The 17,330-nt window shown below is 40.6% G+C and overlaps 1 protein-coding gene and 1 long non-coding RNA gene across 3 annotated transcripts in view; one reads left to right on the forward strand and one right to left on the reverse strand.

The window, feature by feature from the left end:
- Positions 1-1,095: 1,095 nt before the first annotated feature.
- LOC137201588 (uncharacterized) lies at positions 1,096-7,263 on the forward strand. The gene is made up of 4 exons (XR_010932244.1): positions 1,096-1,724; positions 4,051-4,145; positions 4,800-4,889; positions 6,996-7,263. It is a non-coding gene; the product is annotated as an uncharacterized lncRNA (long non-coding RNA).
- A 5,122-nt stretch (positions 7,264-12,385) lies between these two features.
- CD163 (CD163 molecule) overlaps positions 12,386-17,330 on the reverse strand; it is a 35,289-nt gene continuing 30,344 nt past the window's right edge. The window contains exons 15-17 of one of the 2 annotated variants that reach the window (XM_067695626.1): positions 16,807-16,921; positions 15,702-15,818; positions 12,386-12,858 (exon numbers count right to left, since the gene is read on the reverse strand). In XM_067695626.1, the coding sequence (XP_067551727.1) occupies positions 16,818-16,921 (104 nt within the window). In that variant the 3' untranslated portion in view covers positions 12,386-12,858; positions 15,702-15,818; positions 16,807-16,817. The remainder of the gene's footprint in view (positions 12,859-15,701; positions 15,819-16,806; positions 16,922-17,330) is intronic. The other variant, XM_067695627.1, reaches the window with a different exon arrangement.

The following is a 17,330-nucleotide window of genomic DNA, read 5'->3' on the forward strand; positions in this document are numbered from 1 at the left end:
GGCTGCAGGTTCGTAGTTCCCATTGTTTTTGGTGTCTGTCCCCAGTGGCTAAAGTTGGTTCAGTGAGTTGTGTAGGCTTCCTGGTGGAGGGGACTAATGCCTGTGTTCTGGTGGTTGAGGCTGGATCTTGTCTCTCTAGTGGGCAGGTCCAAGTCTGGTGGTCTGTTTTGGGGTGTCTGTGGCCTTATTATGATTTTAGGCAGCCTCTCTGCTAATCGGTGGGGTTGTGTTCCTGTCTTGCTAGTTGTTTGGCATAGGGTGTCCAGCACTGTAGCTTGCTGGTCGGTGAGTGAAGCTGGGTGTTGGTGTTGAGATGGAGATCTCTGGGAAATTTTCGCCGTTTGGTATTACGGTGGAGCTGGGAGATCTCTGGTGAACCAATGTCCTGAAGTTGGCTCTCCCACGTCAGAGGCACAGCACTGACGCCTGGCTGCAGCACCAAGAGCCTTTCATCCACACCGCTCAGAATAAAAGGGAGAAAAAGTAGAAAGAAAGAAAGAGTATAAAATAAAATAAAGTAAGATAAAGTAGAATAAAGTTATTATAAAAAATAATTATTAAGAAAAAAGTTTTTTTAAAAAGTAAAAAAAAACAACAAACAAAAACGGACGGACAGAACCCTAGGACAAAAACGGTGAAAGCAAAACTATACAGAGAAAATCTCACACAGAATAATACACATACACACTCACAAAAAGAGGAAAAGGGGAAAAAATAATATCTTGCTCTCAAAGCCCACCTCCTCAATTTGGGATGATTCCTTGTCTATTCAGGTATTCCACAGATGCACGGTACATCAAGTTGATTGTGGAGCTTTAATCCTGTGCTCCTGAGGCTGCTGGGAGAGAGTTCCCTTTCTCTCCTTTGTTAGCACAGCTCCCGGGGTTAGCTTTGGATCAGGACCCGCCTCTGCGTGTAGGTCGCCGGAGGGTGTCTGTTCTTTGCCCAGACAGGACGGGGTTAAAGGAGCTGCTGATTCGGGGGCTCTGGCTCACTGAGGCTGGGGGGTCGGGGGGAGAGAGGGGCATGGAGGGCGGGGCGAGCCTGCTGCGGCAGAGGCCGGCGTGACGTTGCGCCGGCGTGACGTTGCGCCGGCGTGACGTTGCACCAGCCTGAGGCGCGCCGTGCGTTCATCCGGGTAAGTTGTCCCTGGATCCCGGGACCCTGGCAGTGGCGGGCTGCACAGGCTCCCCGGAAGGGGGGTGTGGCTAGTGACCTGTGCTCGCACACAGGCTTCTTGGTGGTGGCGGCAGCAGCCCTAGCCTCTCATGCCCGTCTCTGGTGTCCGCGCTTGTAGCCACGGCTCGCGCCCGTCTCTGGAGCTCCTTTAAGAGGCGCCCTGAATCCCCTCTCCTCGCGCACCAAGCAGGTCCAGACTTTTCCCCGGACTCCCTCCCGGCCAGCCGTGGCGCACTAACCCCCTGCAGGCTGTGTTCACGCCGCCAACCCCAGTCCTCTCCCTGCTCCGACCGAAGCCCGAGCCTCAGCTCCCAGCCCCGCCCAGCCCGGCGGGGGAGCAGACAAGCCTCTCGGGCTGGTGAGTGCTGGTCAGCCTCGATCCTCTGTGCGGGAAACTCTCTGCTCTGCCCTCCGCACCCCTGTTGCTGTGCTGTCCTCCGCGGCTCCGAAGCTCCCCGACTCCGTCACCCGCAGTCTCCGCCCGCGAAGGGGCTTCTAGTGTGTGGAAACCTTTCCTCCTTCACAGCTCCCTCCCTCTGGTGCAGGTACCGTCCCTATTCTTTTGTCTCTGTTTATTCTTTTTTCTTTTGCCCTACCCAGTTACGTGGGGAGTTTCTTGCCTTTTGGAGGGCTGAGGTCTTCTGCCAGCGTTCAGTAGGTGTTCTATAGGAGCAGTTCCACGTGTAGATGTATTTCTGATGTATCTGTGGGGAAGAAGGTGATCTCCGCGTCTTACTCTTCCATCTTCCTCAACTCCCCCCTAAATTTAAAAAAGAGAAGCAGCAGAAAATAGAGGGAAAAAATCCCCAGCTCATTTAAAAAGCCTAGTACAATATTAATTTTACTTTTTTATGGAGTTATAAACTTGCATAGAGTAAATTTCACAAATGTTAAGTGTACAACTAAAGAACGGATACATAACTATATACCCATATATGTATTTGCTAGATAAAGAATATTTTCTACGCCAGAGAAGGCACTCTCATGCCTGCTTTCCCTGCCTACCACTATATGTACCGACCTTTTATCACCATAGATTAGTTCTTCCTGTGGTTGAGCAGTTTGAACAGTGAGAATTTCTTTTGGCCTGGCTTCTTTTACAAAATAGTATGTCTGTGAAATTCAAATAAGTTACTACATGTAGCAGTTTTTTTAAAAAATTGCTATCTAGTATTCTAATGCAAGTCTATCGCTATTTATTTGCATTTTGGACATTGAATTATTTCTAGTTTTTTGCTATTATAAGTAGAACTGGTGTCAGAGCTATATAATAGGAAAGAAAAAATGAGTTTATCTACCGAAATACATATAAAAAGATATTCATATCAGCCACTATTACCCAAAATTGATGAAAGTTTTTCTTAGGAGTATACTCTTTGGAATATTCTGGGTTATAGGGTATAATATGTGTATATTTTGTAGATTTCAACAAATGATTTTTTTTTAAGTGGCTTACCAATTTCTACAGCTACTGGCATGCTATTGTTGGGTCATTTATGTTCATTCTATTGGAAATTGTTCTCTTACAAGTGTCCAACTAATTTTTGACAAGGGTGCCATGAACACTCAATTAGGAAGCAATTGTCTCTTCAATAAATGCTGTTGGTAAAACTTGATATTCACAAGCAAATGAATAAAACAGGACCCCTATATTATATCCTTATACTAAAATTAACTACAAATGGATTAAAGGCTTACATATAAGACCTGAAACTGTAAAAATCCTTGAGGAAAACATAGTGAAAATGTTCATAGACTCTGGTCTTGACACCAATTTTTGGCTGTGACACTAAATGCACAAGCAACAAAAAGCAAAAATAAACAAGTGAACTATATAACACTAAAATGTTTCTGCACAACAGTCTACAAAATGAAAAGGCAACCTATGGAGTGGGAGAAAATATTTGCAAATCATCTATCTGATAAGGGGTTAGAATCTAAATTATACTAAAAACTCGTACAATTTAATAGCCAAAAAAAAATCCAATTAAAAAATGGGCAAAGGAGTTGAATTGTCATTTTTCCAAAGAAGACATACAACTGGCCAAGAGGTGTTAGGTTGGCAAAATGTTCGTCTGGGTTTTTCCATAAGACGTTACAAAAACCCAAATGAACTTTTTGGCCAACCCAATACATGAAAAGATACTATCACTAATCATCAGGGAGATTCAGATCAAAACCACAATGAGACATCACCTCACACCTGTTAGAGTGGCTATCATCAAAAAGACAAGAGACAACAAGTTTTAGTGAGGCTGAGAAGAAAAGGGAGCCCTTGTGCACTGTTAGTCGGAATGCACATTGATGCAGCCATTATGGAAAGAGTATGGAGGTTCCTCAAAAAATTAAACATAGAACCACCATATGATTCAGCAATCCAGCTTCTGGGTGTATATCCAAAGGAAATGAAATCAGTATCTCAAAGAGATGTCTTCACTCCTATGTTCATTGCAGCATTATTCACAATGAACGGCCAGCTAGCAGGCCTGCCAGCCTCTCACTACCAGCCCTAGGAGAGCCCTGACCCCAGACCCAGGAGAGAGAGAAGCAGTTCTCCTTGAAAGAATGAAAAAATGCAAACTAGCAACAGAAGGGCTGGGTGACAAATGAGCTGGGCATGGGTGAGGGAGAGAATGAGGAGTTGAGATCCGTGCCAGGCTGGAACACAGGCCCGGGCAGGCATTAAGGCAGGCAGCACTGTGGGCACCGGAAAGGGCCTGGAGCTGGGACTCAGCAGGCCAGCTTTCAGTGCCACACCAGCTGCTCACAAGCTGTTTGACCTTGGCCAAGCTAATCTGATTGTCTAATATTTTGGGTTCAGTGGAGCTGTGGTGGAAGTGAAGCTCCCTGAGATTACTTGTTTCTATCTAGCAGTTACAGGACGAGGCTTGGCCAATCCCCATCCAGACCTTCATGAGTCCTATTGTGCCGGAAGCTGTGACTTCATCAGCCTCATCACCTAGGAGGTGAGAGCTGGGCCGAGAGTTCCGCGTCCTCAGACCTCCATGGCAGAAGTTGTACCAGGGGCCAGCTTATTCCCAAATGGTGTTCCTTGGCTCTATGCCTTGTTTGCTATGCTCTTTGTATTTTTTCTCTTTGTCATGTTTTCTTCCTTTTTACTTGAGATAGACCAACATGTAAAGAAATGTAAGTACCATGGTGGGCTGTAGGACACAGGCCAACCATAATGAGGGAACGTGTGTATGGAGCGAGGAGAAGGCGTTATTACTACATGTTATATTTTATATAATATATAACATGTTATATTATATATAATATGTTATATACGCATATTATATGATATATGTTATATATATAATATGTTATAATGCGGGGAACACGAGGAAAAATGTCTACTCTTCTCTGATCCCCAAGGTCTCAATGACCCAGGGCTAAAGGTCTTAGAATTATAATCTTATATGTGATAGAAGTACTTGGGTAACACGGGTCAGGACTGGGCTAAGAAGTCCATTCCTGGTGTACCTGTGGAGTATGAGGAAGTATCAGGGGCCCTGTCTGAGCCTACATAATGCCCAGGCTTAAGGATCTAAGGAACCCTGTGGAACCTGGGGATATATGGAGTTTCCAGATGACCTCTGACCCAGTGTGCTTTGTCTTAGTGTTTCTCCGATGCAGGTATTCTCTGCATAATGCTGTCCATAAGGATAAAGAAAACAATGGCATAAAGATGGATCATCTGGGAAGACCAGGTGTGTATTCTTTGCCCTTTGCCTTTGGGTTCATATGGCCATAAGCTGACAGCTCTATAGTTACTCCCACAGTTCACGTGCTAGATATCCGAGAATCCCAAACTCAAATCTGGGCTCAGTGAGACATCCCCCTCGTGTTCTGTTTAGCCTAAGACTTCTGAGTCTTCTCTCTAGCGAGAACACTTTTCAAGCAGATGTCTGCTTCTGAGCTCTCATTAACTCCTCATTACCTTCATAATAAACATAGCTTTATGATGTAGGGACTCCTGTATGTGGAAAGGTTTCTCTTTCTCACCTATCTATACTTGTGATGTTCCTCTTCTTATCAAGGTTCTCCCTCTCGAGTGACTCAGTGATTAAGCTACCTTTTTTTTTTTTTTTTTTCATGCTAGACAGTGAAAAAGTGCCTCTTCTCCAGGCACTTGTTAAAAGTTGTCATTGTGATAGGGATAAGTGATGGGATAGATCATCATACAAACACCCTGGGGAGGCTGAAAGTCCATTTTTCTAGGGAACATTCTGACCACCTGTTGGCCCTAATTCCTGCAGATTTTGTATGTCAGGTGACTTGCCTCTCCAGGTAAGGGCAGTTCCTTTCTTCTTCGTGCTGTTCTATGGCTCCCTTGTGACATCACTGGGAGAGGACTCCTTCAGTTCTCTGAATCAACCCTATCACTCCTTCAATATGAACGTCAGATGTCCTACAGATAGTCTGACCAGGTTTCCCTCTCACAAAATTAAAATGCCTGGTCTGTAAAAGGTTATTTTACAGGGTTTCTCTGAGGTAAAATAAAGTAGAACATGGTTTTAATTGTAAGCAACAGAGCGTCTAACCCAACACTGCCATTATATAAATGAGAATATATACTTTATTGTTGTAGTTGGAAAAGTTTAAGTCAATTGCCCCAAACTTCGCATGAAGTCACTGTAACTCACAATCATCTGCATAAATGTCTCCATTTCCCTATTTCACGTTGCACTTCACTTCTGCCACTGTCCTTGAGACCCTTGTCTGCCTTCGAGTCCGAAGTCAGAACACAATTCCCCAAGTGATGATTTCAAAGAAGTCAAATTAGTGGCTTTGTCTGAAACTGTTCCTTTTCCAGCAATGAGTGAAGTGGGTATCTCCTTCATGGAGGGGTACAGGTTTGTCACCTAGGCCTCTCTAAGTGACCAAGGAGAGTACAGCTATCCTTTCTGAGAGTAGAAAATCTGAGTGGGTTCCTATCTCTCTCATACGTCAACTTTGCCCTTTTCAAGGCATTTCTGTGTCCTCACAGAGGCTGGCTAGATCTTGGTTTCTGTGGTTACCTCCCTTCCACCCCTGTTCTCAGTCACTGATGCGGTGTTTCTATGACCGTATTTCTCAAACTTGAATATTAGTTCCATGCACGGTCAAACGATTTTTGCACTAATTCTGCATGTGAACCAAAGTATAGAGTGTCTGGTGAAATGCCAGAATATGAACATTTTGTGAAATTTCTTACATTACGAGAGCCATTGCCCCTAATATACTAGATTGACCTTCCTTACAGATATAGAGTTTCTTGGGTTAGATGGGGGAGAACATTAATCCAGATTTCTTTAGAAACTCATAGGACCTTAGAGATAGAAGCACGAGAGCTTCAGCCATAATATTTTTTAATTAGCAGATTAGAAAGCTGTTGTTTTCTTTTTTCTGTGTAAGGTGAAAAGTTGTAAGCCTTCTGGTGAAGACTGACTTTTTTTTATAGCTCATGTAGCAACTCCCTTATATAACAAGCATTATAAAGTTTGGGATTATCTGCATAGATATTTCAGAAGTCAGGACAAGTCACAAAGAAAAGGTTGGTCTGTCACTGAGGACTGACTGTTTTGGAGCTGTGATTTCCTCCTTCCCATTTCTTGTATATTCACCTTGAGAAATAGTAATCTCTTGTTACAGGTTTTCCCCAGACTATGGGCCAAGAGTCATAAAGTCCTGCCGTGACAGGATGGTTCTGAGTGTCTGATGACATACAGAAATTTTTACAGTCTGCATCTCTTCCGTTATTCCTGCTCTCTAAAATGAGTGTTCTCATTCTTCTGGGTCACAGGTAGAATCCAACACTTTTCTTCTTGTTTCAGGCTGTCCCCTGGAGTCACCAAGGACAGAAGTTCTTGGAGGGCAGGAAGATGAGATGAGAGAAGATACCCCACTATTCGTGAGGGTAGCAAGAGAGCCCAGGGATTCTGAGGCTGAGATCTGTGCCCCTGGGCCATCAGTTTGAGAGTGGCTAAGCCTGCAAGGAGTCCTGTGACATCTTATCTCAGATGGGGGAGGTCTTCTGAGACCCTCATTATCTGTGTTTATACTGGAAAAAAAGATAATAAATATTTTGAGACTCTCAGAAAAGTTCTGTGCTACCAGGAATTTTTTGTTGAACTGATAGCTTCTTACACTCAACTGTTTTTACTCAACTTAAACCTCAAGAGAATTTCCTATTTCCAGGTGAAATCCTAGGCGAGTGACTTACATTATCTTATTCTCCTAAAGCAACATATATAGTCATTCTTGCAGGGGAAGAAAAACTCATGGTCCTTATAAGACTAAGCGGTCACTTGATCCAGGACCATAGCTGAGACTTTTCTCTCTCCATCTAACATGATCATGTAGCAAACTCATCTGAACATTCTGAAATGTTCTGTCCACATTGTGCTGTTTTCTTATATCAGCACCATGCTTCTCTCCCATCTTGGAATGGAACATGGTTTCACAGAGACAGATGCCCAGAGAAGGAATTTCTATAGATTTTCTTTTTCTACCCAAAGCTTCATGGCCCCCAAACATTTCTTCTTTATTATCATCAAGTGAAACTAATTTTTATCGCTCCTCTCCCACATCAGGTTTTCTTTTCATGTAAGTTCCTAGACATAATTCTCCCTCAGCTTTACCTATCATGTTTACCTGTTTACCTCTGTTCACCTCTCTTGACCAAGTACAGTACGTTCATCCAGATGGGTCTTTAAGGCATCTACTTGGAATCTCTAGTTGGAGAAGCATATAAGGAACTGGAGGAGGGTGGGGAGAGAGGGAGGCGGAAAGAGAAAGACAGGGAGAGAGAGACACGGAGGAAGCAAAGGGGGCGGGGGAAGGATGGAGAGGAGAAGAAAGAGGAGGAGGGGGAGGGAGACAGAGAAAGAAGGAGTAGGGGGAAGGGAAGGAGGGGAGGATAGAGGAGAGGAGGGGAGAAGAGGAGAGAGATACCTGGACTGGAGACATGAAATAGATTGTTCTGAGGTGAAACAAACTGTCAGTAGAAATATTAAAGAAAAATCCGGTGCAACCTTTCAGAACTGTTAGGTGAGGAATTTCCACATTGAGTGGGAAGTTAAAATAGTCTGGGAAAGTCCCTTCATTGTCTAATAATTATAATTTGTGATAAAGAGCTGTTGAAATCACCATTCATTTTGGTGTTTGTAAAACTGTGTGGATGTCTATTAAGGTGATATTCAAAATGTCTGTGGGATGTTGGTCTTTTCTGTCTGCACCTGTTTCTTTGGGGGTGTGTGTCACTTTCTATGTTTGTATATTCTTTTTCTCTTCATAGGTGCTCCTGCGGTTTCTGGGGGCACATTTCTTCTTTTTTATTTTCCATTTTATTTTTATTGTTCTTTTTTTAATATGTTATTTATTAAATTTTATTGATTTTTCTTAATAGCTTGATTGTATCAAAAGTTTTTGTTTTCTTCATCTCTAGGCTTGTGCATTTCTTTTGTAGTTTTGTTTCTTAAGTTTCTGATTATTTCTTATTGAGTATAATTTTTTTTTCCCCAACCCCCCCTGAGTATAATTCCTTTTACTCTGTCTCTCTCTGTCTCTGTCTCTCTGTCTGTGTGTCTGTCTGTCTCTCTCTCATTGGTCTACCTGCCCAACAAATTCCTTGTAAATGTCGTTTTATTCTTCATCTTTCACTACTCTGGGGTGAGAGGATACAACTCTAAAGCCTGATTGTCCTGCTCCTGAAATGTAATTTTTCTAAGGGTTAAGTGAATTCAAGGAGACCTGGGGTTCTAAAATCAGGCATCAAACAAAAAGCCCTGTAGGTATTTAAAGCAGGAAGTGGTTTCCTACAGGAAATCAAGTGCTTACAAAATCCTCATCAGAAAGTTTCAAATACCCCAGGAAACCACTTCTGAAGGATGCACCAACACCAAGGCTAGCAATTTTCAGGCAAGTGCAAAGGCCCCTGCAAAACTAAACCTCCCCTAAATAGGAGAACCCATCATTGGTGGAATTTACCTCAGCTTCTTCCTGCAAGTGATTGTGGGAAATTGTAAGTCTTCCAGCCCCCGCCATTTAGAGCATAAAAGGAGACAGAAACAGTGAGGAGCTGATAATAGGAAATGCAGCTCTGTTGCCTAGGTAGTGCAAAGGGGAGCATTCTGTTTACCTTCAGCAGAAAACCTAGTGGTCACACCACAGGACTCCTCTAGCTACTTCTGTTTCTTTTCTTCACGGGGATTCTTCAGGGTGCTGGGTCAGGAGGGTTAAACATTGGTCACGTACTATTCTAAGAGTTCATTGTTTTAGAAATTAATTCCAAGAATGGAGACCATCCTCTTAGCTTTCTAAAAGTATACTACCATCACAATAGTTTTTCATTCATTTCCTCCAAATCTTGCTTACTTCAACTTACATATCTTCATGTGTGAGGCACCAACATTCTAGCCTTAATTTCCTGCCCAGGAAACCATTGCTCTTCAAAGATGCTCCCTGGCAAGGAATATGCCTAATCTATTTATTTAAAAATACACATTGCTACCCAATCTCTGGGACCTAAACTGAAATGCAAGATAGCCTTGAATAGATCGTTTTCTTCATGGACAGTGGTTGGTTACTTCCCTTATATTTGTATAAAAAATTTCCGAAGTCAGAAGGAGTTGTTTCTTATGCTAAGGATGCTGTGGACTAAAACTTCCAGAAACCCCTCAACTGTCACTCCCTTGATAAAATAATGCTCAATATAGAAATAAAAAATGGATGGTTCCATTGTACTATTAATGTCTTTCCCTGTGATCTTCATATATCATTTAAAATCAACAAACCCACATATTACTCCTTTAGCTACTTATATTAGTATTTTGAGTCATTAATCTTAAAGCTTCAAACATCATTTTTAAATGGAAAGGCAAATATTTATATACTTTAAAAATATCTCACTCATGATTATTAAAATGCTATCTTCCCCTGATGTTCATACAAGGAGAAATAAACAGACTTTATATGAAAAAGGATAAAAATATTTGAACAGAGTTCTGCATAAGGAGGAAAGGGCTATTTTGGAGGAGGAAGATGTGCTGGAGTTAAGGGACCATTGAGGCTTTCATAGAAATGAAGCTATCTGACTTTACTAAACGTTTCCTTTATGATATATATAGGGTAAGGCCTGGCTAATTCAACTGAGACATTTATTATTCCCATTGTTTCTGTGGCTTCATCATCCTGATAACTCAGAAGGTGACAGAACTGGGGCAGAGAATTCCTTTATCCTTATTTGCATCTTCATGTGTGAGTCTGAATCAGGCACCAGTGTACCCTTAATTGTGGCCTTTTGGCTATATGTCCTATCTGCAATGACCATCCTTTTCAATATATTTTTCTCATTTCCCCCCCTTTTCAGTGAGGTTAATGAACACATTATCTCAATGTGGAGCCTAGAAAAAATATATATACAGATATGGAAGGGAGGGGTTCCATTAACTGTGAGGTACTGAAAAATATGTTCCTTACTACATGGTCTGGGGAAACAATTCCTCCTCTCTGGGCTTTAGAGACTTTTCAATGACCCTGGGCTAAGAGTTCTTAAAAATCTCACTTTCATGTATGATAGAAATACCTGGGGGACACAGGTCAGGACTGGGTTAGGAAGTCCATTCCTGGTATACCTGTGAGCATGAGGAAGTATTTGGGGCCCTAACTGAGCTGAGGTTAATGCCTAGGTATAAGGATATGGGAAACCCTATAGAATCTGAGGATCTGTGAAAGAGTTTCCAGATATTTGTCTCTGACCCAGAGAACTTTATCTTAGTTGCTCAGATACAGATATTCTCTGTGCTGTATATAAGGATAAAGATGACAGTATTATAAAGATGGGCCATCTAGGAAGGCCAGGTGAGTATTCTCCACCCTTCACCTTTGGGTTTTTCTGCCCACAAGCTGACAGCTCTAGTCAGGTCCACAGTCCATGCACTAGATAGTTTGAGACATCATACACAAATGTGGTCCCAGTGGGACAGCCCCCTCCTGTTCTGCATGGGACCCCCGCCCCCCTTCCTCTCAGCTAAGCCTCTAAGCTTTCTCTCTGGGGAGAACATATATCAAACTTACGTTTCATTCTGAGCGCTCGTTAGTTCCTGTAGGTGGAAATGTTGCTCTTTTTTGTCTCTTTCTGTGATGTTCCTCTTTCTGTTAGAAGTTGCTTTCAACTGACTCAGGGATGAAATCCTCACATTACATGCTAAACAGTAAAAGGAAAGGTGACGCTGAATCTTTTCCAGTCCGTCGTTATAAATTTGATTTTGAGATAGGATTAAGGATAAAAGGACCCAAGCACGTGTAGAGGTGAGACAGCAATACACATTTAGTAGAAACTGTACTTCTAGTTTTGAATTTTGATCTCTTCCCAGGCTAGTGACGTGCTGCTGGATACTCTCGTGATGCTGGGCAGTGGTGGCAGCGAGACACAGCTCCCCATCAGTCACACCGTCACGAGGGCGAACAACCATTCTGCACCCAGACAACAATTCCATTTTTCGTTCTCAGCGCAGCATTCAATGAATTACGTGAGATATTCAACATTACAAAATAAGCTTTGTATTAGATGATTTTGCCCAACTGCAGGCTAATGTAAGCGTTCTGAGCCTATTTAAGGTAGGCTAGGCTAAGCTGTCTTGTTCGGGAGGTTAAGAGTATTAAAAGCATTTCGATTTAGGATAGTTTCAATTTACCACGGGTTTATCAGGAGGTAACCCCATTGTAAGTCGAGGAAGATCTGTCTTTGAAATTGACGAGAGGTGCAAAAGAAAAGGGAAATGAGACAAATGTCATGTTTCTACATGACAGTTGCTTTGAAGCCCTAAGTGCTAGAAAAGGGTGCCTGCAGTGCTCAAATACTGAGAAAGGATTAGAGATCGAGTTGCATCTAACACTTGGATATTTAACAAGTCAATAAACTCTAAACAGTTTTGAATTACTATATATCTTTCTTTAAATGTTAACCTTTCTTTATATTAATATGTTACATGGATAAGTGATTTTTAGTAAAATATAAACTTTTACTGTAAGAGTATATATTTATATAGAAAAGACATAATTTATGCATTCATTTCAGCAGTTATGCTGCCCTAAGAAACGAGGAAGTGAGCCATTGAGTCTTTGTACCCTTAGCAGGCTTTGCTGTGCATTTTTTGTCAGTGATCAGAGTTACAGTGACAGAAAGAAATGAAAGAACCCAAGAGCGTTATGCGTTGTAGAGATAACCGTACGTTATTAATAAAACCTTCAAAAATCATTAACTTTCCCTTCATTAAAAAAGTATAGGAAAAATAAGTTTGATTTGGTAATAAGAAGAAAATTATTATTTAAACCAAACTAGAAAAAGATACATGCAAATGAAAACACTGTCAAATAAAAATACATATTTATAAAATCCTAAAAAAGTCAGAAAGCCCATTCAGAAATTCATAAAATCAAGAACAAGAAGTAAAGACAAATTCAAATCAGCAATATTCCTTTTTATTTATTTATTAAAAGGGTATTCCTTTTAATACCTTTGAAAGTCTTGCATACAATTTTTAGTAGTCACATTCACCAATTTAATTTTTAGAAATTCATCAGCGGTCTTTGGAATACTAGGAGACAAAGGACTGTACTGTAATCTTCAGTATACAGGTAGATTCTTGCTCATTCAATAGTCCAGGTCTTCATCAAGGTATCTTAAATGCTGAACTAAAGACATAAATAGAAAAAGTGTTACTTTTCTCTTCATACGCACATGCTAGAAGAATTACATTATAATGTAATATAATGTATTACATTACATCTGTCCCTCGGTCTCTTTCTCTCTCTTTCTCTCGCTCTCACAGACACACACACACACACACACACATGCTCTCTCACTCACATATATTAAAAATCATACTACTTTCCTGAACAGAAAACTTAAATGCAAAGGTTTTCAAACTTCAGTGTGCGTAAGAATTCTTTCTATTCCAGAGAACTACAGTGGAGAAATGCCATGTTTAAAAGCACCCCCATGTGATTCTGAAGCAGTGGCTCAGTAGTGATTACTCTTTAAGGAAAAGGTAGTTTAACCATCATTTATTACATCAGAATAATATTCATATAGTTGAGATTATCAATCAAAACTACTCAATGCTCTGTGGTGACCTAAATGGGAAGGAAATCCAAAAAAGAGGGGATATATGTATATGTATAGCTGATTCACTTTGCTGTACAGTAGAAACTAACATAACATTGTAAAGCAACTATACTCCAATAAAACTTTTAAAAAAAGTCATTCACAGTCCTTAGTTTACAATCTGTTAGAATTTTTTAATGTTTCTTGACATGTATACACAGGATAATTTTATAGATGTAAATATTATGTTTAATTGTATTCAATAACATGAACACAAAATTGGAATCATATTATTAAGTTTTGTGCATGATTTTTCCTTGTTGGCTGCACTATAATTTTTCCAGCCACTACCCCACTGATTGGCATTCATTTTGTTTCCAGCTTTTGGGCAGTACTAACAAGGCTGCACAAAGGAACCCTTGTATATTTGTTCTTACATACTAATAGCTTTATCTGTAAGGAAGAAATTTTTAGGGGTAGAATTATTGGATCAAAGGATCTGTGAAGTATTTTTTTTTTTAATTAATAGAAGTTTCCAAATTGCTTTCTCCAAAGGCTACCACACTTCTCATTTCCAACAGCAATGTTTGAAATTACATTTTTCTCTGTATTCCCACCAACAAGAAATATTGGTGCTGTTTTAAATTTTTGTCTGATTTATATAAAGCAATATCTCATTGTTAATCATAATTTGAATTTCCCAGACATACTGTGAACCTGAGCATTTTAAAAATATTTAGTAGTCATTTAGAATTCATTTTTTGTGAACCGTTTTTCATAACTTTGCCCAATTATTTATTAGATGTTGTCTTTGTCTTAACAATTGGTTTTATGTGTGTATATATATATTATAATACTATATATGTTTTGTATACATATATTAACACTTTATCCTGTATACGATTTATAACAGCTCTGTGTGTATGTGTATATAAATGTATTACACTTTACATTTATATACTTTTAAGAATTCCAAATTTTTTCTGTCTCAATCTGTATTTCTCATGTCATGTAAAATATCCCTAAAAAAACCCCATGCTTTTGCCACATATCATTTCCAAAGGTGTAGTCCTCCCAAAATCGCTTTAAATAATAGAAAACGTGGGGCTTCCCTGGTGGCACAGTTGGTTAAGAACCCACCTGCCAATGCAGGGGACACGGGTTCGAGCCCTGGTCCAGGAAGATCCCACATGCTGTGGAGCAAGAAAGCCCGTGTGCCACAACTACTGAGCCTGCACTCTAGAGCCCGAGAGCCACAACTACTGAGCCCGCGTGCCACAACTACTGCAGCCCGTGCACCTGGAGCCCGTGCTCGGCAACGAGAGAAGACACCGCAGTGAGAAGCCTGCTCACCGCAATGAAGAGCAGCCCCCGCTCACCGCAGCTAGAGAAAGCCTGCGCGCAGCAACAAAGACCCAACGCAGCCAAAAATAAATAATAAATTAATTAATTAAAAAAAATAGAAGATGTACCTACTAACTCATTTCACCATCTTTTATTTTTGATGTATACCTTAAATTTTTTGCCTTATTCACTTTTTTTGTTACACGTTCCTCATGAAAGCAAATTATAAAATGCAAATCTGATCATATCTTGCCCCAGCTTTATCTTCCAAAGCCCACCATCTCCCCAACAGTCCCTAAAATAAAGTATGAACATGAAATACAACAGATAAGACCATTTGTCATTGGGCTTTACCCAGCCTTCCCCGCCTAGCTTCTCATCAGTCCCCTCCCTCCACATAGCCTCTCCACACTCCCACACAAAGACTGTGAGATCTTTCATTAAACAATCATGTCACTGTCAATAGCACCTTTTATATCTGTATCTTCAGTGCTCAGGCCACCACTCGTCATCACCAATATGTTCAATATTTTTTTTAACATAATATATTTTTGAATGAAAAACTTACTGTTCCCCAAAGGTGTGATTCTCTTCTATGCCACATTTTGTACATGCTATGTCCTTTCCCTAGAATGGTCTATCTTTCAGTCATGTGATGTTTATCTTGAACATCACATCTTCACAATCTCTCCAAACTGTCTCCAAACTGTCAAGCTTTCTATACTCCTATAGTATCTTATCTTTACCCTAGCAGGCATTATGCAAATGTAGATCTATGTCTTATCTCTTTTTTGAAATGACTCATTGTATCTTTAGAAAAGTTATTTATATTTACTTACCCAGCTTCTCCTTAGCAACATGATGTACAATTGCTATTGCTTAAAATATATGGAACTAAGGGATGGACAAGAGTCGTATTTATAAAAAGTTGTTGCATATTCTGAGTATGGACATACATACAAACATAAACATACATATGGAAAGACATGTGTATATGCGTTCTTTCTTTCTTTTTAATACCAGGGGTGTTCTCCGCTCTCAAAAGGAATCTGTTTTGAACAATGATGAGTAAATTCTTCTCCCCCACCTCACTGGGTTATGGCTCTCCTCTTCCTTTTCGCTGTGCCTCAGAGTGGCCTCCTCCTTTCATCCAGAGAGAGGAAGAGATTTAGACACAGAAATTAGTCCAGCATCGTTAAACCATCTTACTCACTGGAGTTTTCTGAAAAGAAGAAAATAATTACTGGGAAATAAATCAGACCTCCCCTCGAGTGCCTTAGAAGCTCTTTGCGACCACCTAGAGGGGTGGGATAGGGAGGGTGGGAGGGAGACGCAAGAGGGAGGGGATGTGGGGAGATAGATATATATATATATGTATAGCTGATGCACTTTGTTATACAGCAGAAACTAACACACCATTGTAAAGCAACTGTACTCCAATAAAGACGTTAGAAACAAAACAAAACAATGTTCACAATTAGGAAGACAAACAGTGTGATTTAAGAGGCACAGAAAGTCTTTCCTACGCCTTATATATATTTCCCTGCGTTAGTTTTGGCAAATACCAAATCCCTTGGATTGGAGAAGTGAGGCAGGTCCCTCTCAGAAGGTAAGGACTATTGAGAAGGCACTGAGCCTTCATAGAGGAAGTGGCTATTGCGATATTTCTTACAACCCAGGAGAGTTACGCTTCCTAGAGGTAGAATTGGTGCTAAATAGAAGTCAGAGGACAAAGAAAGACTTATTATGTAATGGGAAATAAGGCTAGTCCTGTGCCTAGGGATGGCTTCTGATGGGATGAAGATATAGAAAGTTTAAACTTTTAGAAAAATATAATAAATATGTTAGAGAAAGGAAAGTAGCAGGGAGTGGGAATGGAAGAAACTATGAGATAGATATGAAAAGTTTAACTTTTAGAAGATTAATTTCTGTTTTAATAAAAAGAGGTCCAAGTCATAATATTCTACCACATGGTTCCTCTGTCAGAAATAATCATGGACCTCTTAGCCAGAGGTCTCCTCTTGACTACAGTTTTTATGTTCTCTAAGAATAATTTTTAGTTCATTCCTGCTTTTCTTCCTTTTGTACATCACAGACTTCCTATTATGTCTGAGATTTCTTTCCACTACTATGTAAAGTAGAATGCCTCAGCTTCAGCTGCAGCTACTGGTCTGAACCCCAGGGCTACAGACCCTCAAAGAACTCACAGACCTGAGGAATACTGTAGGTCCAGATCATCTGCCTTCAGGCAAGAATTCATCTCCCGGTATTGAATTTGGTGGACAGAATTCTCTCCTCTTGAGGAAACTGGCAACAGAGGTTGTAGTTTAGGGATCAGAGGGCCATAATAAAACTTTGCTTCCCTATGTGTGCTTTTTCCCAGCAGTGCAAACACAGCTAATCGTGACCCATGCCCTAGTCCTGTTTCCATTCCATTCTACTACCAAGCTTTACCCTCACGATGCCACAAACTCAAATGTAATAGGGTGAGGCTAAACTGGGTCTCCAGTTGCCATCTTATAACAACCCAGTTTCTTCCCCCAAGGCAGCCAGCAGTCTTCTGTAATTCACTGGAGATTTATCTAGAATCTTTGTAACAGTTATCCTTTCCCTTTCACTCTCACTATAAAGTCCTTTTCATCTTTCGTCTCAACAATTTCAAAATCCTATCCTTGTCAGTAACGTGGTTTTCTTTCAACCCCTCAGACATCCCATT

This window comes from Pseudorca crassidens, chromosome 11 (genome assembly GCF_039906515.1).
Source record: "Pseudorca crassidens isolate mPseCra1 chromosome 11, mPseCra1.hap1, whole genome shotgun sequence".
NCBI lineage: Eukaryota > Metazoa > Chordata > Mammalia > Artiodactyla > Delphinidae > Pseudorca > Pseudorca crassidens.